At 48.4% G+C, this 24537-nt stretch overlaps 1 protein-coding gene across 1 annotated transcript in view; it reads right to left on the bottom strand.

Moving 5' to 3' along the window:
* Positions 1-24537, bottom strand: part of LOC122478439 — a 236637-nt gene that overhangs the window by 190525 nt on the left and 21575 nt on the right. Inside the window, exons 6-9 of the mRNA XM_043572043.1 lie at positions 6354-6511; positions 5694-5753; positions 4585-4751; positions 4139-4314 (exon numbers count right to left, since the gene is read on the bottom strand). Of these exons, the coding sequence (XP_043427978.1) occupies positions 4139-4314; positions 4585-4751; positions 5694-5753; positions 6354-6511 (561 nt within the window). The remainder of the gene's footprint in view (positions 1-4138; positions 4315-4584; positions 4752-5693; positions 5754-6353; positions 6512-24537) is intronic.

Raw genomic sequence — 24537 nt, forward strand, 5'->3', positions numbered from 1 at the left:
TATCTAGACAGGATAAAATATTCCATGCGACAACACGATCCAAGAACTTGGTGAGCCCATGCAGAACCCAACCCCTAGATACACACACACTAGATCAGCCAAGTCTCGCCTGCCCCCCAGATACACACCAACTAGGTAAGTGAGCTGCTGCTGGCTCTTTGCAGGAAGGCCAGAGAGCAGTGATCTGCTCTGCAAAGCGTTCCCTAGAACCTCCCAACTCAGGACATCGTTGTGCGATTTCCCACACCTGCTGCCCAAGGTCTTATCCAGGACTTTCTGGTTTCAGGTCTCAAGTCTGTAATACATTTTAACTTCGTTTTTGTGTGTGGGGTAAATAGGTGTCAGGTTGTTTTTCCATGCCTGTTGTTTTTCTGTGCCCAGTGATTCTGACACCACCTGTTGGGGAGACTGCCTTTGCCTCAGGTTATACTCTTGGTTCTTTGGTTGTGAATTAATTGGTTACATATGTGTGGGTTTCTTCCTGGGCCTTCAGTTCTGGTCCAGTATCCTGTGTGTCTGCTTTTACCCCAATAGTGTACGGCTTGGGTTATTGTAGCTTTGATATCTAGTTTTAAATCAGAAAGCATGGTGCTTCCAGCTGTTTTCTTCCTTCTCACAATGACTTTGGTATTCAGAGCCTTTTGTGCTTCTGTCCACCTTGAAGGATGGTTCTATTTTTGGGAACGTGCTTAAGCTTTGATAGGGATTGCACCTAGGGAATATGTAGATGGCTTTAAGTAGTGTGGACATTTTGATAATCTTAATTCTTGGGATCCACTAGCATAGAATGTCTTTCTGCTTATTTCTGTCTTTTCAAATTCTTTCTCCACTGATTTCTTCTTTTCAGGAAAAAGGTCTTTCTCCTTCATGGTTAAAGTCATTGTTTCTTTTTTAAGTTTTCTATCTTTTCCTTGACAGAGAGAGATACATGGAAACACACACATACACATGCACACACACACAAACAGAGAGAGACAGAGAAAGAGAGAGATTCAGAGAGAGCACACATGAGTGGGGAAGAACTGGGAGAAAGGAGACACAGAATCTAAAGTAGGCTCCAGACTGTGAGTTGTCAGCACAGAGCCCCACACAGGGCTCAAAACAACACCATGAGATCACGACCTTAGCCAAAGCCAGATGCTTCACTGACTGTGCCACCCCGGTGTTTGTAGGCTGAATTTACTCTTAAGTTTTTTCTTCTCTTGCAGTGATTTTAAATTATTTTCTTAATTTCCCTCTCCGATACTTTATTATTCATGTACAGAATTGAAGGATGTTCTGTACAACGACATAGATATCTTAACATGACTGAATTCATTTATTAGGTCTACCAGTAAGGTTGTGGAGTTTCTGCGGTCTCTCTAGAGCATATCATGCACTCCCAATAAGTGAAAAAGTACCTGGGAACATAGGATAGTGCGATTGAATTTAGATGAGAGTAAGAAGATATATGGAGTGAGAGTATGCAAGTTTTCTGAAATGTTTTGTGGTTGATACAATCCAACAAGTCCATAAACAAGGTTTGTTTGGATATATGTTTCCTTTCCACCACCAAGTCCATAAACAAGGTTTGTTTGTATATGTATTTTCTTTAAACCAGAACCAGAGAGCTGTGACATTGACATATGCTTCCCAACACATTCCCACAATGCGCCCTGTGCATTTGGGAGGTAGCCCCTTCTCTCTTTTCTGTCCTGGAACCCAGTGCCTGACTCCACCACTCAGTGAATTCATCTCAGAATACTGCAGTTGGGAAGAGACCTATGTTTTTCATAGACTTCCTGAAAGGCACCTAAAAACATTGGATTTTACATGGTTGTGTCTGATCTGTCTGGAATCCTCTGAGGATGTGTCAGTTGGAATGGCACTTTCTTTGCCGTGAGATCAGGGAGCCCTGCAGTATTCCTGTGTGCCCTGTGGTCGGTCACCAGTGGGTGCTGTGTGGCTGCTCATGACAGGGACACTGCTCCCCAGAGATGGGGCTGGCAGGTGCCAGGCGTCACTGCTGGAGGAGCCTGAAGGGTGGAGGGGCTTGACTCGCTACCAGAAGCCTGACTGAGTCTCCATCCTGCAGTCTCCTTGAGCTCCTGATGTGCTGTGTAAAGGACTCTCTGGCTTGTCGAGGTCCAGGTGGTTCTTGCTGTTGCCACTCAGTCGTCAGGATGAACACCTTCAGGTCCTGGTCTTTAACTCATTGACCTGACCTGCACTTAAGGTGCTTTCCTGAGAGTAAGCGACCCAGCCTGGGAGGAGAGCCAGCAAGCAGACAGCAGTGGACCAGCCTGTATCCTCCACTGGCCTGAAAGCAGGGCCTGGCTGCTCTACTGAGAAGCAGAGCTATGGAACAGGAGGTGCACAGGCAGTTGGAGTTTGTCATGGTAATGGGCCTGGATGGGTGTGTTCCAGGGCATGGGGCAGGGATGCTGTGCAGGAGGTCAGAATGAGGGAATGTGGTTTCTTTCCTGCCCCATGGGTCACTCCTAGGTACCCTGATGGCCTCAGTGCTGGCTTGTCCTCCAGATTCTTCAGGAATCCACTCAGTCCCAGGGGTCCCTGCTTTCCACATAAGACCCCAACGTAATCAAGAGTTTATAGATATCGGAACCTGGAGGCAGCGCCCGAAAAATGCATATAAATTTTTTCCCCAAAGTTGTGCTAGGTGTACACGCCTACAGAGAGGGAGAGTTTCGGTACACATGTACCTTTCTGTACAATGATGAGAGTCAAAATATTGGAATCGGCCCAGTCATTCAGTTTCTGGAGACGCAGAGTAAAGGATGATGTGTGGCCCCTGAGAATGCAGAAGGGGATAGGACTGTGCCTGTCCACCGTGGGGACATCCCATAGTACAAGACCATAGTCCTGGAGGGATGCCCAACCTGTCACACGACTCATGAACACAAACACAGACACCTGGGGCCCTCAAAGCCAAAGGACTGTGAAGATGACACCGTGTCTTCTGGGCCAATATTTCTTGAAAGAATATACATTTTTTTCTGCGTATGTACTTGTTGTTTCCTATTTATTTATTTATTTATATGGAGAGAGCGAGAAGAAGAATCCTGACCAGGGCTTCAAGCTGTCATTGTAGAGCCTGACTTGGGACTTGATCTCAAGTACCTTGAGATCATGACCCGAGCCAAATTCGACTCGGAAACTTGCCCATTGAGCCATCTTGGTGCCTGTCCTCATTATTAAATCTTCATTTTACTGAATACATGTCACCTGTAGGAAACCCTTCAGAACTTTATACTTTAGTGCCTAATAGATTAGCATAAATGGAATATTGACGGTTTCATTTGGGTGTTTTTATAATATGCACGTTAGACCAATATCACCATGGCCAGTCGAGGAACATGAAAGATTTTCAAGGTATTCGCTCTGGTCCAGACATTTCTCTTCTGGCTTCTGCTCTTGTGTCAAACCTCAGAGGGTCCTCATGCCAGATAATGAAGATATTTCAAGTGGGGGCTGCACCTAATCTTTGTTCTTTGAGGACTATTCCTCTAGTGGATTCCTTGAGTGGAATATTCCACTACAATATTAGTGCCATTGAATATTTAAGCAATTATTAATCAGTCTCCTGTCATGTAGCCAGACACAACAGGCCATGTTGTGTGTTTGCACACACATGGAAATCCCAGAGGAGCTAAAGCAGCAGAAACCGAGATCGCTGGTTGCAGAGACTGGGGTGAGGGAATGAGCCGTGGGTGATTAGTAGTCCACGTGTCTCTGTGATGGAAATGTTCTAGGAGTACATAGTGGTCACGGGTGTAAACTCCTGCGAATGTACGTACTGACACTTGAATTGTAATTTCAAAGGATCAGAGTAAATTGTTTGGAACTTAGTTTATCTTTTATTTATAAAACACAAATATATAAGGACAGTAAATACCGCTATAACAACTACAGAAATGACAAAGAACACAATGACAAGGTCAGGGAATTCATCCTGTGGGGCTGCAGCCGACATGAGCCGCTGTTGGGGAGCTGAGGCTGGTTGCTCAGCTGCAGCAGGTGGTTGCTCCAGCCGTTCCGTGACCCCGCCGGCTGGGGCTGGGGGCTGCTCATGCTCTGGGGCCACCAAAGGGGCAGGTGGCTCTTCCAGCTCCTGACTGTCAGCCAGAGCTGGGAGTACCTCCTGCCCTGGTGGGGACGCTGCAGTGAGGGTCTCCGATTCTCGTACCCGCTGAGCTCCAGGAGAACTGGTGGCTTCAGGCAGCCTGGGCCGCGAGGCTGCAGTGGGCACCGCAGAGATAGCGGGGGCTCGCTCCCGAGGCACGTCTGGACGGGGCTCTAGAGCTGCTGCCAAAGCTTCAAGAATAGAAAGTGTCATCACCGTGAGTGCCATTCCATGGCAGGAAACCTCTCCCGCAGACATTGTCATCTGAGTCAAAGAACCCACCAGGAGGAAATCTCCCAGACGGCAGGCTAATGGAACAGTGATCTGAGCCTAGTCCCTACGCCTGGCCCACCTACAGTCTGAGGAAACGTGTTCTCTGTGGCATACCCCGTCCCGGCCACACGCCCACATCTCCCACCCAGAGTCCTCCTCGCCCAGAGGCTCTGGCTCATTGGGCTCACGGTGTTTCCGCCATGAGTAGAGAAGGCGGGCGCGGCGCTGCAGCTCGGAGCCCGGCATGTGGGCCCTTACATACGCCCGCAGCAGCTTCAAGCTGGTGAAGTCTGGAGGCCGGAAAAATTCCTCGGGGTAGTGATCCAGCCAGGTGCCCAGGATGGAGGAGATGGCCCTGGGGATACAAAAGTAGCCAGAACAATCACCATGGGGTGTTCCTCCCGCTGATGTCTCAGGACAGGCCTGTGGGACCTGGCCTCTATGCCTCCTGCTCCTGGACGCCCAGAGGGTGCTTCTGTACGTTGTCCACCTGTGATTTGGCAGTCCCGCCGACGAGAGACCTGGTCACTGAAGAGGGACCGTCAAGATTCTGTTTGACGGGAACCCCTTAACCAATGATGTGGTGGTCTCTGTCCTTCTTGGGGAAGCCAGCCAGACTCCTCGCTGTGTCCCGCTGCCTACCTCCCACTGGAATTCAAGTCCGTGCGTGAGTGGAGGGGTGGTGTCGGGGTGAGTCAGTGCCTTCACTGCATACCCTAGCGCTCCACGAAAATCTGCGCAAATACGGGACAAGAGGACTCTGTCTCTTACCTGGGCTTGCTGGGACCCTCCTGGTGCCTTCAACGTGACGACCTGTGCCTCTGTGCTGCCTCATGCACTCAGTGCACATGTGGGTGTCGTCCCACTGACACCGTTCTCCCATCGTGTGGGTGATATGTGCTCCTTGAGCCCTCACTGTGTCTCCTGTACCCTTGCTAAGCACGCACCGTGGATGTTCCCCAAGGTGGTGAGCGTGATGCTCCCCCAAACCGTTATGCTGGGTCCCCTGATGGGGCTCTAGGCAAGGCTGTGAGTGGGAAGGGATGGGGTTGGACTCTCTAAGGGGCTGACGTGGTCCTCTGGCGCCCTCTGCTGCCTCCTTGTGCCCACAGCCCTACCTCTACCAGACAGGACAGAACCCCTTTCCTTGCTTCCAGGGAGAAGCCCTCAGATCTTTGCCCTCTCACAGGACTCTCAGACGTGTGGGATGCTGGGTCCTGCAGCCCCTCCCACGCACAGTCTCAGCACTGCCCTCTTGGAGAAGGAAGGCCCTCCAGCCTGAGCTCAGCCTACTCACAGTTTCTCCTGCTCCCGGGGTCCGCCATCCTCCTCAGCCTCTGAATGGAAGCATCCGTATCTGGAGGAGGCCAGAAGGACATCATATGAGCTGTCCTGTGGATGCTACGTCTTGTCCTATCCAGAGTCCCTGGCTGCTGACTAGAATGGAGCTCTGGAGGGGAGGGTACTGTCCGCTCTGCGCATTGGATCCCAGTCAGCTCCTACAGAAGTGCCTGCACCTAGTGGGGCTTCCTGCGTGTTTGAAGAATGATAGGGCCCCAGTCAGCTCCATCACACATATTGGTGTGGGTCTGGGCGTGCTGCTCATCCTGGGCATCCTTGACTGGTTTGAGCCAGGACTCAGACACACAGATAGAGCCTCCAATCTCCTTTTCCAATGGGAAAACAGCCCAAGTCAACACCTGGCGACAGTGAGGGATGAGGCAGAAAGTTGATCATGGGCAAGAGGACAAAGATGACCCAGCAGAGACGCAGCCCTGCCAGCAGAGCTTTCCACAGGCCAGGGTGACTTTCCCTGCTGTGCCCCCACTGAGGACCTGGAGTGTTTCCACCCGGATCAGAGGAACCATGTGAGACGCCAGGACGTGTGGTGACTTTCCTGAGACTCCTAGCTTTCAGGGGCTGAATCGCCCTGGGCTGTGAAGGGCAGGGTGCTCACCTCATAAACAGTATTTCCAGGACCTGCTGGGTGGTAGTAAAAGTCCTGTATGTTCTCAAGAATGTGAAGAGGTAGGAGGGGTCTCTACCCAGGAAAGCAGGTACCAGGTGCTCCACTCGCTGTTCCAGTAGCATCCAGCCTCCTTCGATGGTCCCTTCCTCACGGTTCTCATTGTCGGGCATGGGTGAGATGTTCATACCCTGAGGTAGAACACAGGAGGGACACAGAGTCAGACACAGCACCATGGACATCAGGAGGCTTGGGGTCCAGAATGCAGACCAAACCCCCAAGCCGTCAGTGACTTGTGGCAAGAGTGAGACCTGGGTGCCCAGACTCTGAAGAAGGATGTTGGTAATCACACGAGAATTTGAGTTGGGAAATGGCTGAACACGTTAGGATCTCCGATCTGACATCCCCACAGGCGAGGGAATTAAAAGCAAGAATGACCTATTGGGACCTCATGAAGATAAAAAGCTTCTGCACAGCAAAGGAAACAACCAACAAAACTCAAAGGCAACCAATGGATTGGGAAAAGATATTTGCAAATGACCTATTGGACAAAGGGCTAGTATCCAAAATGTATAAAGAGCTCACCAAACTCCACACCTGAGAAACAAAGAATCCACTGAAGAAGTGGGCAGAGAACATGAGTAGATACTTCTCTAAGGAAGACATCCGGATGGCCAACAGGCACATGAAAAGATGCTCAACGTCGCTCCCCATCAGGGAAATACAAATCAAAACCACACTCAGCTATCACGTCACGCCAGTTAGAGTGGCCAAAATGACCAAATCAGGAGACTATAGATGCTGGAGAGGATGTGGACTAACAGGAACCCTCTTGCACTGTTGGTGGGAATGCAAACTGGTGCAGCCGCTCTGGAAAACAGTGTGGAGGTTCCAAACAATTAAAAATAGACCTTCCCTATGACCCAGCAGTAGCACTGCTAGGAATTTACCCAAGGGATACAGGAGTGCTGATGCAGAGGGGCACTTGTACCCCAATGTTTATAGCAGCACTCTCCACAATAGCCAAATTATGGAAAGAGCCTAAATGTCCATCAGCTGATAAGTGGATAAAGAAATTGTGGCTTATATACACAATGGAGTACTCCGTGGCAATGAGAAAGAATGAAATATGGCCCTTTGTAGCAACGTGGATGGAACTGGAGAGTGTTCTGCTAAGTGAAATACGCCATACAAGGAAAGACAGATACCATATGTGTCCACTCTTTTGTGGATCCTGAGAAACTTAACAGGAACACATGGAGGAGGGGAAGAGAAAACAACAGCTTAGAGTGGGAGAGAGCCAAAGCATAAGAGACTCCTAAAAACTGAGAACAAACTGAGAGCTGATGGGGGTGGGAGGGAGGGGAGCGTGGGTGATGGGTACTGAGGAGGGCATGTGTTGGGATGAGCACTGGGTGTTGTATGGAAACCAATTTGGCAATAAATTTCCTATATATTTTTTAAAAAAAACCACCAAGGAAAAAGAATCTCAGGTCAGATTGTTAGATGAGTATGCACGGCACCTCCCCACATGAACAGCAGTGTCCCTGTGATTTCTAACAGCACAGTCCATTCTGGGGATCTGAAGAGAGGGACAGTACCTGGCAGAGGTTGGATCAGGATAATAGGACATGTAGGATGTTCAGTGCAGCACTGTGACATGGCAAGAGAAGGGAATCCTGTCACAGTCCCACATTTGTGAAGGGTTGAATGGGTGAGGTGAGTGGTCACATTTCCAGAATGTTGTCTAGGTGGTAAGGCCCTTGCTCCTGATTAGGAGGGGCCCCAGGGGCGTGTTGCTTGGCCACCAAAGTGCAGAGCATTAGACATAATGCAATGAGCCCCATGTCCTTTGGGTAAAAATCTCCCTGCTCCTCACGAACGTGTGTCAGACGTGGAGAAGGTGTGGAAGGATGGTCGGGCGACCCGGGACCCCTAGGAACGTTCGTCGGGGAAACGTGTACAACAATGCCAATACATTCTAGACAGAATGGGACGTGAAATGGTCTCACGCCTCTTTTCTGATCTTCCTCCAAATAAGTGGAGAGTGACCTTGCGTCTGGCCGTGGCAGGGGCTGGGCCCTGCTGGCATGTTTGGGGAGCAGATGGGGTTCCAGGTTCATCTGGGACCAGGAGTCTCCGAGAGCTACCAGGGGAGCAGCAGTGTGTTTTCTGGGCCCTGGGATTCTTTGCATTGGCTCTGGGCCCTTGGTGTTGGGTTTCCCTGGTACCTGCACTCACCCTGAGCCAGCGGGGCTTCGTCCTGATGGCATGGGGCTTCCTTCTTTCCTTCAGGGAAGTAGAGCAGGGGCTCTCATTCAGCTTGTCCTCCATCTGTGGCATGTGGCTCTGTAAAGACAGTGCCCAGCAGGCAGGCAGGAGTCCTCAAAGCCGTGTCTGCTTGCTTTCACTTGTCCTCAGACCCATAAGAATTCATTCCAGATATGACACCACAGTGTGCACTCACCTCCCCCACGGAGGAGAAGCAAGGTGGCGTGAGGGCCTTGGATTCAACCTGTTACAGGTTAGAGGCACCTCAGAGATCCCTTTTCCCTCCTTCCAGCATGACATGTGCATGGCCATGATGGGTCCACCAGGTGGTCCACTGCCACCGAACCTGCTCCGGTCCCGGGGAGGACCGGCCCCCATGTCCCCCTTTCCCCGAAACTGAACATGAGGGGATGGGGGTGCCCAGGGAAGGTTAAGAGCTATGAGCTGACCTGACCTGGCCTCCTCCAGGCTGCTCTGTGTTACCTTATGTGACCTCCTGGAAAACATCCTGAGGCATCGCCAGCGTGGGTTAAGGAAACCTCTCCAACATCTGAGTAATCCTGCGCACTGGGGTTTCTGGCATCCAGAGCCCCGGTACCTGGGAAAACAACAAGAGAACATCCTAAAGTCTCTGTGTCTGTAGGCAAGTGAGCCTGGTATGGGACCTTCCTAGAACATGGGTGCCAGGTTACAGGAGTTCCAAGCTTTCCTGGGGCCTATTGTGAGCAAAGTGATGTCACGGCCTAGGATCCGCCTCCTGAGTCCCCCTCTGGGATAACACCTTTGCAAATAGTCCTCTCTTTGCTGACTGCTCACCCCCATTCTCCATGAAATGTCCCATCGGTACACAGTTCCACCAATGCACCCCTCTCCACAGTCCCCTGAGAAGCTCTGGGGGCAGCCAGGGTCCCAGCTGTGAGACCTATCTGGGTTGAGACAGAACTCTTCTTTCTTACCTCTTTCTGGTCCCAGATTCGCGACTGTGCTTCTCAGGGATGGTCCGTGTCTTTTCCGCCCAATGGAGATCATTCTAGCATGTCCTCAGGATGTCCTCAGGATGTCCTCAGGCATATGTGGGATGATACCTGTGAAATTGGAGCAGTGGTGTCACCTGTTGGAAGTTTATCCAACCACATTGACTTCAACGTCTCACCTCCTCTGATTCTGCTGCTCCTCTGATCCCAGCCCACAGTCCTTCCAGGTGTGCGTACGTGCGTGAGTGTGAGTGTGTGTATGTGTGTTTACCAGTGCTCGTTTTCTGGGGTCCCAGAAGGTCACATCCCCACCTAGGGAAGGATGGCCAAACATTTCCTAGGAGCTTAGGTTCTCTACTTTCTAAAGCAATCCCTACAGGAGGGATTGGAGTTGGGGCCTAGTAGGACAGAACTCTCTTTTACGTAGACTTTGTCAGTAGTGTGCCACGAGCCATTCCCTGCCTTTCCACTGGGTACATACAATGGGGACAGGGTGGCACTCAGTGGGTTGCCCTGGCCTGGGGGTCCTCCTCAGGGAAGAACGTGCTGGGATGTCTTCTGCGACGCTCCTCTTCAGCCTCACCCCCACGCCACCTCCATGTCTGCACCCAGTGACAGTAACACACCCTTTTCCAGACCCCCTTCGAAATCCTGGGTCAAATCCAGGACCCCATTTTGAGGACATGAAGTTGGGGTCATGCCTGGTTCTGACTTTCTACCCGTCTGTGATTCTGGGCAAGGCACTGACCCTAGCAGGGTCTTCACTTTCTCCTCCCCTCAGTGGCTCCCTGGGATGCCCCCATCCTGTCAACACATCCTTGTGGGATTTCCTTCCTGGAGTGTGGTATGGACGTAGTGTTTGATTTCTGTTGCAAAGAAGATGGCACCGTGGCCCCAGACCAAACAAGTTTAGGTGATAAAATGTGTATGGCATGGCCTCATGCTCACTGTCACTCTCTGTGTTGTCTCTCAGCTCCTCACAGTGGGGACCAACCCCCGTGTTGAGTCGTGACACGGACAGGTACACACAGCCTAGCCCTGAGAGACAACAACAGACAGGGAAGAACTAAGGCACTCGATGTGGACTGAATCCTGCCACCACCCTGAAGTGGGTTCAGGGGTTGAGTGAAGCAGATTCTGTCTGAGCGATGACAGCAGCCCCAACCTCCTGAGAGGCTCTGGCAGGAGCCCTCCGCTGAGCCCTGCTGAATTCCTGGTCCCCTGGGCCTGTGAGGTGGGAAGTTTATGGGGAAGCCCCTAAGGGTGGGGGAATATTGTCCCACGGCACTAGAGCAGAGTAGTCACAACGTCCTCCTGCCCCAGGCCCTGGCCCTCCTCACCCTCCCTCCCTGCTGTCCTCCACAGCTCTTTCCGGTCTCCCTGGTCTCCTTTCACACGTCCCCTCTGAAACAATGATCTCTGCCTCCGCGTGTCTGCTCCACTGTGCCTTCTGCCGGGATACATTCCCTCGGACTTGAGCAGGGCTGACTCGTCTTGCACTGCGGCAAGAAATATTAACGTTTCCTCAGCACAGCCTTGTCAGACCCTCCCCTGGTGGAGCTCAGGACCCACTTGTTGCACCTTGAATTTTTCTATGGAGTCCTTGCTCATGTCATTCCCATTTTTGTTTCATGTTCTTTCCATCTTCCTGGCTAGTCCTTGAACTCCTAGAGGGAAGACGTGGCTGCCTTACCAGCACTGGCACTATGTGAATGCTCAGATGCTCATTCCCGGGGGCTGACTGAGGAGGTAAAGGGATCCCACCCACCAATTAGCAGCTCAGTCATTGTAGTCTAATTTACCTGGGTCATTTTCCAATACTTATTTTATCGTATATCTGTTGAGTCCACTCTAGTCGTAATTTGGGGCGTGAAATCACACTCCAAGATCAAGAGTCTCATGCCCTACTGACTGAAACAGCCAATTTTCATGGAACTAGACTGATGTCTAAGTTACCTTGCGGGTTAACATTTCGTACGTGTATTAGGTTATGCTGAATTACCAGAGAACGCGCCACATTTCAGAAAGCATGTCCCCATAGATTTCCTCACATGACAGAGCTGGGTGTGTGTTTAGATTGGAGACTAAAGTCCTTCATGTGGTCACTGAGGACCCCAGAGTTCCTCCATTTTGTCCCTTCTCCCTCCCGAGGTTATCAGGTACTTGCACAACCAGCAGCACAAGGGGCGATCAAGGGGAAAGAGAACAAGGAAATGCACCTGGGAGCATGTTATCAGCCTGGTCTAGAGTGCCTAAAATATCCACTTTTTCACTCATTCCTTGCTTTCAAGGCAAGGATTTTTAAGTAGTGATCTGTGAGAACCTATGTCCCACAAACCATAGAAAATGCATCCCTAGATATGCACCACAAAACATACGAAGGTAATTCCTGAGCTGAAGGAAAACATTCTCCCTCCGGGACACGTTGTATGAAGGAAACAAGAAGAGTAAACATCTATGTGTGTGTTTGTGTGCGATCTGTACGTATTAATGAATATGAGGTTTTATCGCTATCCCTGAATATCTTTAAGAAGTGAAGGATCATTGACTTTTAAATAGAAGAATTAGGAAAACAATAAGTAAAAAATTGTAATTAGTGAGCTTACAGACATATAGTATTAAGATATATGAGAGTATCGGGACGCCAGGGTGGCTCAGTGGGTTGAGTGTCCGCCGCCTTGTCAGATCATGATCTCACGGTTCGTGGGTTCGAGCCCCGCATCGGGCTCTGTGCTGACAGGCTGTTTCCGATTCTGTGTCTCCCTCTGTCTCTGCCCCTCCCCCGCTCATGCTTTGTCTCCCTCTCTCTCAAAAAGAACCATTCAAAAACATTTAAAGAAATTCCATTAAGATCTAGGCCAGTAGGAAGTAAACGACTTGTGGTTGAGAAGTCAATGAAGGGCCTCCTACGATGGATTGTTTTCAAGTACGAAAACGCTCATCAACCACATGACTGCAAGTATAGTGTGAATATTGAAACTGCAGCCCAGTTCGCCAGTTAAATGGAAAGAATTCCATATATCTGTGTTCAGTTACACTTCGCCATCCAGAGCAGGGTCTGGTACACCTTGCACGTTCAGTCGATGCTTGCTGCACAATCGCATGGGTGATGGCCTGTCATTCTCACCAAAAGAAAGAAACGTTGAAAAGCAATTGAAACCCAAGAAAAGAAAAATGGCACGGAGGAGTTGGGATCTGAGGCACACTGTGAAGGAAACATGGGGGTTGGGAGGTAGTGGAGGTGGACAGGCGGTTCCACAGAGTTGAAGGATGTGCCACAGTCCGCGGTGGCAGGGTGGACTTGAGGGTGGGACCGCTGGTGGTGCAGTCCAGGTAGGGCCATGGGAAGGGCATGCAGAGCTGAAAAGCACCGGCCTTTCAAGGAGAAGGGAGTTGGAAGGAGTCTCGAGTGCCCAGTGTGTCTCCCTGTCCCTTAGGGCTACCCTTGCAGTCATGGGTCACGAGCGAGGAGGGTCCACAGCTGCAGATAGATGTCCACGGTTGGCGGCAACGTGAGGCAGAGTGAAGAACAAACACAGAGGCCTAGGATGCAAGAGGGAGCACTGGGTTCACGTTGAGCCACCTCCCTGGGAAACCTGCTTTGCAGAAGCCTCCTGGGTTTCTTGAGGGGAGAAAGGGAGTTGTCCACTTTGGAGGAGACACCTGCCAGTCCCTGTCCCACTGGCCTGGTCTCTGGAGCCCTCTGCCTGGCTCCTGGGTGTCAGGCTGGCGGGTAGGCGGTCAGAGCATCTGGTGGGCCCAGCGAGGTGCAGTGGTGCAGACCCTGTCGCCCAGGAGCTGTACCCCCTGAGGGGGGGCGGGGGTGGGGGGATGGGGGGATGGGGCGGCCTGGATCGCGGGACCAAGCAGGTGTGCGGGAGGGCACGCACAAGTGTGCGCATGCGCTTGGGCCAGAGGCGGAGCCCGTTGAGGGGCACAGGTGAGGCTGTAGTGGTGTTCTGTATCCTGGCTCCCAGCCTGTCTGCCGCCCCAGGCCCCCAAGTGTCTGGGCCAGTCAGGTGCTGATGCCCCCCACCCCGCCTCCCCCGACCGGGGACATGCTGCTGCCTATGGCCTGTGACCCGGTAACCTTGGCGGTTGCCCTAGGGGTAGCCCTAGCGCTAACGGTAGCGCTCGCGCCCCCCACGCGGTTAAGACTGGGAGCCATGAGCCTCCAGCCTAGGAGGGTGGTGTCCCTGCTGCTCCTGCTGCTTCTGGACCAGAGGCCAGGGCTTGCGACACGCTCCCGGGACGCCTCGGTTTTGGTTGCTCTGCTGGAGTGCCAGCCCTTGCAGGGGCAGAGCGCCATGCGATGCCCCCCCCCGGCGCCCCCGAAAGACCATCTGGGAGAAGCCTAAAGGTGCAGCAGCTGAGACCCACAGCCTCCCTCCAGGACCTGCCTCAGTCGCGGTGCTGCCAAGGTAGAGATCCTAGTGACAAGGTCCCATGTGGCCTTCCACCCTGCCCCTCTCTGTCTTCCCCTTCCATGACCAACCCCCCCCCCCTCACTCGTGCTCCGGGTCTTCTTGGGCTCCTTTGCGGCTGCAGTCTGGAGGACTCAGAGTGAGCTTTCTGGGTTGGACCCGGGTTCCCTGGAGGAGGAGGCCCCAGATCCATTAGGGGGTTAGGCTCCGGTGGTGGGGCGTGGCTCAGGTCGGGGGTGGGGGTGGGGGGCGACCTGAGTGCCATGGAGGTCTGACTGCGTTGGTGGTTGGAGGGTGGAGGTGGGAAGGAACGAACGAAAGAACGAACAAACGAAGGAAAGAAAGCGTGGACCTGCGGTTGTGGGAAAATATCAAGGCAGGGCCAGGGAAGTCGCAGCCATGAGCAGGAGGAAACATTCCTGCCTGTGAAAATGAAGCACAAGGGACCTGAGATTCCAGAGAAACATTCCAGGGAGAGTCAGGGTGGTGGGCCTGCGTTGCTGGAGGCCAGCAGGGGACGGTGTTGAAGGGATTGAGAGTGGAAGCAGCAGGTGAACACAGGTCTCCTGCCTCCCCCCTGCACACCTGCTCTCCTGCCCTTCCCGGCCTCGGCGTGCCCCGCCCCTCGTGGCAGAGTTGCACCCTCTGATGGGGAGGGGGAGATCTCACCCCACTTGTGGCTAAATGGGATCCTCTATCGTGGGAGTCAATGGGACTACAGGCTAGGGGTCTGGATTAGGGCAAGTGCAACTCCCTGTTGAGCTCTTCATTTCTGAAGGCAATTTGCATTCAATCAATGAACTCGTAGCCAGTGAGCCAGGAAGAAGTGGCGCTTCTGTGTTTTAGAGGGTGGTGCAGACTCTTTCCTACATGGACGTGTGTGCTGAAGAGAACTGGGTGTTGTGGATGGAATTCAAAGTCATCTTTTTGGGACATGTTGGGTGGGAACGTCTTCTTCGCACTCTGGCGAGGAAGGTGGATGGAAAAGCTCCTTGTCCAAGGCAGACTGGTGGGTTTTGTTGTTCCTATCCGTGGGGCGTGGTGCTTCCTGTTTTCCGTGGAGCGCCTCCTGTCTTGCCTTTTTCCGTGTTACAAGAGTTTCAGACCTTATGAATCACATCTCCTCCAGGATTCACCAGGCAGCATGAGGGAGAAATGACTCTGAGCCCACCGGGTCTCTAGAAACCAGTGCATTTGTACCTGAGCAGACCGTGCTGGTCTCTCAGCCTCCTTTGGAAATGAGGTCTTGGGCACATGGTCTTTCATTGCATGGGTTCCAGCTCTGTCAGGTTGTTGGCATTTGTGTTTGTGCATCTGTGTATGTGTCTGCGATGCCGTGTCCTGTATTTAGTCCGGACCCCAACAGTGTCCCAGTCCTTTCCAGAGACACAGTTTTGTTGCATAGGAAATTCTCATTTCAATAGTGTGTCCCAATGCTGTTACAACGGATGAAAACTTCCTGCAGGCAGCACCGTGACCTCACCAAAAGCAAAAGTCTAAGAACTGAGGCTTTCCCAAACTTACATATCAAGCTGACTGGTGCTTTATGTTTTCAGTAAGATGGTGTGGTGTAGGCCACTTTGAGCAGCTGAGGCTCCTAGGCATCTGTTTTGTCCTCGGGAGGTGAGTTGTCTCTGTCAGCATTTCGGGAGATTATGATTCTCTTGAAGATCATTATTTTCTTGATTACCATGATTACTATATTCTGCATAACCCATCGCATGGAATTTGATAAGGAACTCGATACCTGAAACCTTTTCGTCACCAAACGCTCACTACAACAAGGAGAAAAACAATCACTTTTGTGCAATGGACAATACACTTTACCTTTATTGTACTGTTTTAGTGGTTTGTACATATGTTTAGAGTAATGAAAGTGTCCACGTAGATCTAAGGAGTTTTTTGTGACATCAGAAACCACAAAAATAATGGAAAATCTAAGTTACCTAGTAATGTAAGCACTCTGTCCTTTTGGATACGAAATCTTAGGTAAAGTACTCACCTTGCAAAAACTGCCAAGACCTGATAATTCGTTACTATTCACGTAGGTCTAGTGAATGGAAGGGACTGAACTAAGGTCTCTGAAATAGAGGAAGCTAGAATTTGAGATATTGAGTCACCTTTACTCTGTCTTTCCCTGTTGACAAGGTCTTTTTTTATTCAGTGATGTCTCTTGACCATTAACCTATTTCCCTCCTTGCTGCTCCCCCCCCGCACCTTTGCAATCATCTTTATGTATTTATGGATGGGCTTGTTTCATTCTGTTTTGAGGATTTTTGTTTTTTGTTTTCTTAGTTTTTGTTTCAGATTCCCCATATATGTGCGAGCATTCTGTATGTGTTTTTCTCCGTGTGAGTTCTTTCATTTGGCATAATGCCCTCCAGGCTATTATAAAACACCGTGGCATAATAACAGGTGTGAAGGTATTTTCGGGAGTTAGTGATCTCCTGTGTTCTGAGTTGTACCTAGGGGGGTAATTGAGGGACGTTGCTGGATGATATGGATGTTCTCCTCTGAATTGTGTGAGGAAACTTTACATTGTTTGCGACTGCCTCTGCACCAAGTTCCAATGCCACCAACAGGGCCCAATGATTCGCTTTCTTCCATAGTGTCCCGACGCTTGTGTTTTCTTGTCTTTTTGAAAATACCGTTCAGACAGGTTTCAGGTGATATCTCTTTGGCGCTGGACTTTCATTTCCCTAATGTGGAGTGACATGGAACTTCTCTTCATGTATGTGGTGGCCATCTGTATGTCTTCATTGGAAGAATGCCTCTTCGGGACTCTGCCGGGTCCGTCATTGCTCTTTGCTTTTGCATTGTTGCGCTGTAGGAGATGTTGATATCTTTTGTGATTTAACCCTTGACCATATATGTAGTTTGCAAGTATTTTCTCCCATTCACTAGTTGCCTTTCCATTCTGTGGAAGATATTGTTGCTGGGCAGAACTTGCTTTATTAGTTTCACGTAGTCCCACTTGTTTAGTTTTCCTTTGTAGCTTTGGCTTCTGGTGTCAAATCCCAAAACTCAAGTCAAGACTGAGATCCAAACCTTCTCGTGGGTTTGGCATTTGGCTTTGTCCAGCAAAGTCAAGGACAGCAGAAAGGGTTGCTTCAGACTCCATGGAAATAAAAGAGAGGTGACAGGTAGTTTAAGGGACGTCTCCGCAAGCTGCTCTCAGGCTCCCACATTCATTAAGCCTACAAACGATGTACAACACGTCAGCGGGCCACATGCTAGAAAGAACGTATTGAAGACATGGTGCGAACCACATCGAGACAGGATAAAATATTCCATGCGACAACACGGTCCAAGGACTTGGTGAGCCCATGCAGAACCCAACCCCTAGATACACACGCACTAGATCAGCCAAGTCTCGCCTGCCCCCCAGATACACACCAACTAGGTAAGTGAGCTGCTGCAACTGTTTGCAGGAAGGCCAGAGAGCAGTGATCTGCTCTGCAAAGCGTTCCCTATAATCTCCCAACTCGGGACATCGTTGTGCGATTTCCCACACCTCCTGCCCAAGGTCTTATCCAGGACTTTCTGGTTTCAGGTCTCAAGTCTGTAATACATTTTAACTTCGTTTCTGTGTGTGATGCTAAATAGGTGTCAAGTTGTTTTTCCATGCCTGTTGTTTTTCTGTGCCCAGTGATTCTGGGCACCACCTATTGAGGAGACTGCCTTTGCCTGAGGTTATACTCTTGGTTCTTTGGTTGTCAAATAATTGGTTACATATGTGTGGGTTTCTTCCTGGGCCTTCATTTCTGGTCCAGTGACCTCTGTGTCTGCTTTTACCCCAATAGTGTACGGCTTGGGTTATTGTAGCTTTGATATCTAGTTTCAAATCAGAAAGCATGGTGCTTCCAGCTGTTTTCTTCCTTCTCACAATGACTTTGGTATTCAGAGCCTTTTGTGCTTCTGTCCACCTTGAAGGATGATTCTAGTTTTGGGAACGTGCTTCAAGTTTGAAAGGATTGCACCTAGGGAATGTGTAGATGGCTCTAAGTAGTGTGGACATTTTGAGAATGTTAATTCTTTGGATCCACTAGCATAGAATGTCTTTCTGCTTATTTCTGTCTGTTCAAATTCTTTCTCCACTGATTTCTGGTTTTCAGTAAAGAGGTCTTTCATCTTATTGGTTAAATTCATTCTTTTCTTTTTGAATTTTTTTATGTTTATTTATTCTTGACACAGAGAGGTACTTGGAAAAACACACACATACACACACAGAAAGAGAGAGAGAGAGCACGTTTATGAGTGGGGAAAGTTGAGAGAAAGGGAGACACAGAATCTGAAGCAGGCTCCAGACTCTGAGCTGTCAGCACAGAGCCCATCAGAAGTCTCAGAACACAAGTCATGAGGTCACGACCTGAGCCAAAGTCAGATGCTTCACTGACTGTGACACCCAGGGGCCTGTAGGGTGATTTGTTGTCAAGTATTTTCTTCCTTTGGAGTTACTTTAAATTATTTTCTTAATTTCTCGCTCTGATAGTTTGTGATTCATGTACAGAAATGAAGCACATTATGGAAAACGACATACATATCTTACATGACTGAAATCATTTATTAGGTCTACTAGTAATGTTGTAGAGTCACTGCGGTCTCTCTAGAGCATATCATGCACTCCCAGTAAGGGAAAAAGTATCTGGGAATATAGGATGATGTGATCGAAAATAGATGAGAGTGAGCAGGTATATGGAGTGAGAGTGTGCAAATTTTCTCAAATGTTTTGTGGTTGATATAATCCAACAAGTCCATAAATAAGGTATGTTTGGATATATGTTTTCTTTCAACCAGAACCAGAGAGCTGTAACATAAATATATGGTTCCCAACACATTGCCACAACACGCTCTGTGCATCTTGGGAGCTGGCCACCTTGTCTCTCTTTTCTGTCCTGGAACCCAGTGCCTGACTCTACCGCTCAGTGAATTCATCTCAGAATACTGCAGTTAGGAAGAGACCTACATTTTTACATAGACTTCCTGAAAGGTACCTCAAAAGCATTGGATTTTACAGAGTTGTGTCTGATCTGCCTGGAATCCTCTGAGGATGTGTCAGTTGGAATGGCACTTTCTTTGCTGGGAGATCAGGGAGCCCAGCAGTATTCCTGTGTGTCTTGTGGTCGGTCACCAGAGGGTGCTGTGTGGCTGCTCATGACAGGGACACTGCTCCCCAAAGATGAGGCTGGCAGGTGCCGGGCGCCACTGCTGGAGGAGCCTGAAGGGTGGAGGGGCTTGACTCGGTATCAAAGCCTGACTGAGTCTCCATCCTACAGTCTCCCTGCGCTCCTGATGTGCTGTGTAAAGGACTCTCTTGCTTGCCGAGGTGCAAGTGGTTCTTGCTGTTGGCCCTGAATCCTCAGGGTGAACCCATTCAGGTCCTGGTCTTTAACTCATTGACCTGACCTGCACTTAAGGTACTTTCCTGAGAGTAAGCGACCCAGCCTGGGAGGAGGGCCAGGAGGCAGACAGCAGTGGCCCAGCCTGCATCCTCCACTGACCTGAAAGCAGGGACTAGCTGCTCTTCTGAGAAGCAGAGCTATGGACCAGGAGGCACACAGGCCACTGGGGTTTGTCATGGGATGGGGCCTGGATGAGTGTGTTCTAGGACATGGGGAGGGATGCTGTGCAGGAGGTCAGAATGAGGGAGTGTGGTTTCTTCCCTGCCCCATGGGTCACTCCTAGGTACCCTGATGGCCTCAGTGCTGGCTTGTCCTCCTGATTCTTCAGGGATCCACTCAGTCCCGGGGGTCCCTGATTTTCACATATGAACGCAACAAAGAGTCTGTAGATGTTGGAAACTGGAGGCAGCCCCCGAAAAATGCCAGAAATTATGTCCCCAAAGTTGTGCTAGGTGTACACGCCTGAAGAAAGAGAGAGTTCCGGTACACATGTGCCCTTGTGTTCAATGATGAGAGTCAAAATATTGGAATTGGCCCAGTCATTCAGCTTCTGGAGACGCAGAGAAAGGATGATGTGTGGCCCCTGAGAATGCAGAAGGGGACAGGACTGTGCCTGTCCACTGTGGGCACATTCCGTAATACAAGACCATAGTCCTGGATGGATGCCCAACCTGCACACCACTCGTAGACACAAACACAGACACCTGCTGCACTGAAAGCTAAAGGACCGTGAAGATGACACCATGTCTTAGGGGCTATTATTTTCAAAGAATGTATATTTTTTCTCCGTCTGTATTTGTTGTTTCCTCTTTATTTATTTGGAAAGAGCAAGAAGGAGAATCCTGACCAGGGCTTCAAGCTGTCATTGCAGAGCCTGACTTGGGACTTGATCTCAAGAACCATGAGATCATGACCTGAGCCATATTCCACTCAGGAACTCGACTGTTTGAGCCACCTTCGTGCCTGTCCTCATTATTTAAATCTTTCTTTTACTAAATAAACATCACCTGTAGAAAACCTTTAACAAGTTTACACTTTATTGCCTATTAGATTAGCATAAATGGAATATTGACTGATACATTTGGGTATTTTTATAATATGCACATTAGACCAATATCCCCATGGCCTGTCCAGGAAAATGAAAGATTTTCAAGGTATTCGCTCTGGTCCAGACATTTCTCTTCTGGCTTCTGCTCTTGTGTCAAACCTCAAAGGGTCCCCATGGCAGACAATGAAGATATTTCAAGTAGGGGCCTTCACCTAATCTTTGTTCTTTGTTCTTTGATAAATTGTCCATATCATAGAAATTCCAGAAGAAATTCAGAGAAAAAGGGGCTGAGGGTGTACTTGAACAAATAATAGCTGAGAACTTCTCCAATCTGGGGAAAAAACATGCATTGAAATCCAAGAGGTACAGAGAACTCCCTTCAGACATAACTTGAATCGATCTTCTGCACGACATATCATAGTGAAAGTGGAAAAAGAAGGATAAAGAGAATCCTGCAAGCAGCTAGGGATAAATGGGCCCTAACGTACAAAGGTCAACACAGAAGGGTAGTAGCAGACCTATCTATTGAAACTTGGCAGTCCAGAAAGGAATGGCAGAAAGTCTTCAATGTGATGAACAGGAAAAATCTGCAGCCGAGAATCCTTTATCCAGCAAGCCTGTCATTCAGAATAGAAGGAGAGATAAAGGTCTTCGCAAACATACAAAAACTGAAAAATTCATCACCACTAAACCATCCCTCCGAGAGATCCTAAGGGGGATTCTGTGAGGGAAATGTTGCAAGGACCACAAAGTACCAGAGACACCACTACAAGCATGAAAGCGACAGATGTCACAATGACTCTAAACCCGTATCTTTCAGCAATAACACTGAATGTAAATGGACTAAATGCTCCAACCAAAAGACATAGGGTATCAGAATGGATAAAAGAAAACAAGACCCATCTATTTGCTGTCTACAAGAGATTCACTTTAGACCTAAGGACACCTTCAGATTGAACGTGAGGGGATGGAGAACTATCATGCTACTGGAAGTCAAAAGAAAGCTGGAGTAGCCATACTTTTATCAGACAAACTAGTCTTTACATTAAAGGCTGTATCAAGAGATGAGGAAGGACATTATATAATAATTACAGGGTCTATCCATCAGGACGTTCTAACAATTAAAAATGTCTATGCGGCAAATATGGAAGTCCCCAAATATATAAAACAATTAGTCACGAACATAAGCAACCTCATTGATAAGAATGTGGTCATTGCAGGGGCTTTCATACTCCACTGACAACGTTGGATAGATCATCTAGACACAGGATCATTAAAGAAACAAGGGCCCTGAATGATACATTGGATCAGATGGACTTGACAGATCTATTTAGCACTCTGCATCCCAAAGCAACAGAATATACTTTCTTCTCGACTGCACATGGAACATTCTCCAAGATAGATCACACACTGGGTCACAAAACAGCCCTTCATAAGTATAAAAGAACTGAGGTCATACCATGCACACTTTCAGACCACAATGCTATGAAACTTGCAATCAACCACAGGAAAAAGTCTGGCAAACCTTCAAAAGCATGGAGGTGAAAGAACACCCTCCTAAAGAATGAGTGGGTTAACCAGGCAATTAGAGAAGAAATTAAAAAATATATGGAAACAAATGAAGATGAAAATACAACAATCCAAACTCTATGGGATGCAGCGAAGGCAGTCCTGAGAGGAAAACACATTGCAATCCAGGCCTATCTCAAGAAACAAGGAAAATCCCAAATACAAACTCTAACAGCACACCTAAAGGAAATAGAAGCAGAACAGCAAAGGCACACCAAACCCAGCAGAAGAAGAGAAATAATAAAGATCAGAGTAGATATAAACAATAGGAAAAAAAACCCCACAACTGTAGAGCAGATCAATGAAACCAAGAGCTGTTTTTTTGTTTGTTATTTTTTTTTTTGAAAAAAAATAAACAAAATTGATAAACTTCCAGCCAGGCTTCTGGAAAAGAAAAGGGAGATGACCCAAATAAATAAAATAATGAATGAAAATGGAATTATTACAACCAATCCCTCATAAATACAAGGAATTTATCAGGGAAACCTATGAAACATTATATGGCAACAAACTGGACAACCTAGAAGAAACGGACAAATTCCTAAGCACCCACACACTTTCAAATCTCAAACAGGAAGAAACAGAAAACATGAACAGACCCATACCAGCAAAGACATTTAATCAGTTAAAAAATATCTCCCAACAAATCAGAGTCCAGGACCAGACGGCTTTCCAGGGGAATTCAACCAGGCATTTTTTTTTTCATGTGACATTTATTGTCAAATTGGTTTCCATACGACACCCAGTGCTCATCCCAACAGGTACCGTCCTCAGTACCCATCACCCACCCTCCCCACCCTCCCATCCCCCATCAACCCTCAATTTCTTCCCAGTTTTTAAGAGTCTCTTATGGTTTGACTCCCTCCCTTTCTGTTTTTTTCTTTCCCCTGCCCCATGGTCTTCTATTCAGTTTCTCAGGCATACACATTTTCAATAAAATAGTTGACTGAATCCAAGACTGCATTACAAAACTAAACTGAGATCAATTAGTATTTATCCCAGAAATGCAAAGATGTTTTTCTTTTGTAATTTATTTTTTAATATGAAATTTATTGTCAAATTGGTTTCCATACAACACCCAGTGCTCATCCCAACAGGTGCCCTCCTCAATACCCATCACCAGGCATGTAAAGCAGAGATAATATCTATCGTTCTCAAGCTGTTCCAGAAAATAGAAAGGGAGGGAAAACTTCCAGACCCATTCTATGAAGCCAGCATTGCTTTGAACCCAAACGAGGCAGAGACCTAGCAAAAACAGAGAACTACAGGCCAATATCCCTGATAAATATGGATGCAGAAATTCTCAACAAGATACTAGCAAATCGAATTCAACAGCATGGAAAAAGAATTATTCACCATGATCAAGTGGGATTCATTCCTGGGCTGCAGGGCTCGTTCGATGTTCCCAAGTCAATCAGTGTGATACATCACATTAATAAAAGAAAAGATAAGGACCATATGATCCTGTCAATCGATGGGGAAAAAGCATTTGATGAAATTCCGCATCGTTTCTTAATCAAAACCGTCAAGAAAGTTGGGATAGAAGGAACATACTTAAACATCACAAAAGCCATTTATGAAAAGCCCACAGCTAATATCATCCTCAATGGGGAAAACCTGAGAGCTTTCCACCTGAGATCAGGAACACGACAGGGATGTCCACTGTCACCAGTGTTGTTTAACATAGTGTTGGAAGTTCTAGCATCAGCAGTCAGACAACAAAAGGAAATCAAAGGCATCCAAATTGGCAAAGATGAAGTGAAGCTTTCGCTTTTTGCAGATGCCATGATATTATACATGGAAAACCCAAGAGACTCCACCAAAAGTCTGCTAGAACTGATACATGAATTCAGCAAAGTCGCAGGATACAAAATTAATGTACAGAAATCAGTTGCATTCTCATACACTTGTGTGAAGCCACAGAAAAACAAAGAAAGAAACCGATCTCATTCACAACTGCACCAAGAATCCTAAAATACCTAGGAATAAACCTAACGAAAGATGTAAAAGATCTGTATGCTGAAACTATAGACAGCTTATGAAGGAAATTGAAGAAGATACAAGGAAATGGAAAAATACTCTGTGCCCGTGGATTGGAAGAATTAATATTGTTAAAATGTCAATACTACCCAAAGCAATCGACACATTCAACGCAATCCCAATCAAAACGGCGCCAGCATTCCTCTCAAAGCTAGAACAAGCAATCGTAAAATGTGTATGGAACCACAAAAGACCCCGAATAGCCAAAGTAATGTTGAAAAGGAAAACCAAAGCAGGAGGCATCACAATCCCAGACTTTAGCCTCGACTACAAAGCTGGCATCCTCAAGACAGCATGGTATTGGCCCCAAAACAGACACATAGACCAATGGAATAGAATAGAAACCCCAGGGTGGGACCTACAAAAGTATGGCCAACTAATCTTTGACAAGGCAGGAAAGAATATCCAATGGAAAGAAGACAATCTCTTTAACAAATGGGGCTAGGA

Source organism: Prionailurus bengalensis, unplaced genomic scaffold (assembly GCF_016509475.1).
Source record: "Prionailurus bengalensis isolate Pbe53 unplaced genomic scaffold, Fcat_Pben_1.1_paternal_pri Un_scaffold_62, whole genome shotgun sequence".
In the NCBI taxonomy this organism is placed as follows: Eukaryota; Metazoa; Chordata; class Mammalia; order Carnivora; family Felidae; genus Prionailurus; species Prionailurus bengalensis.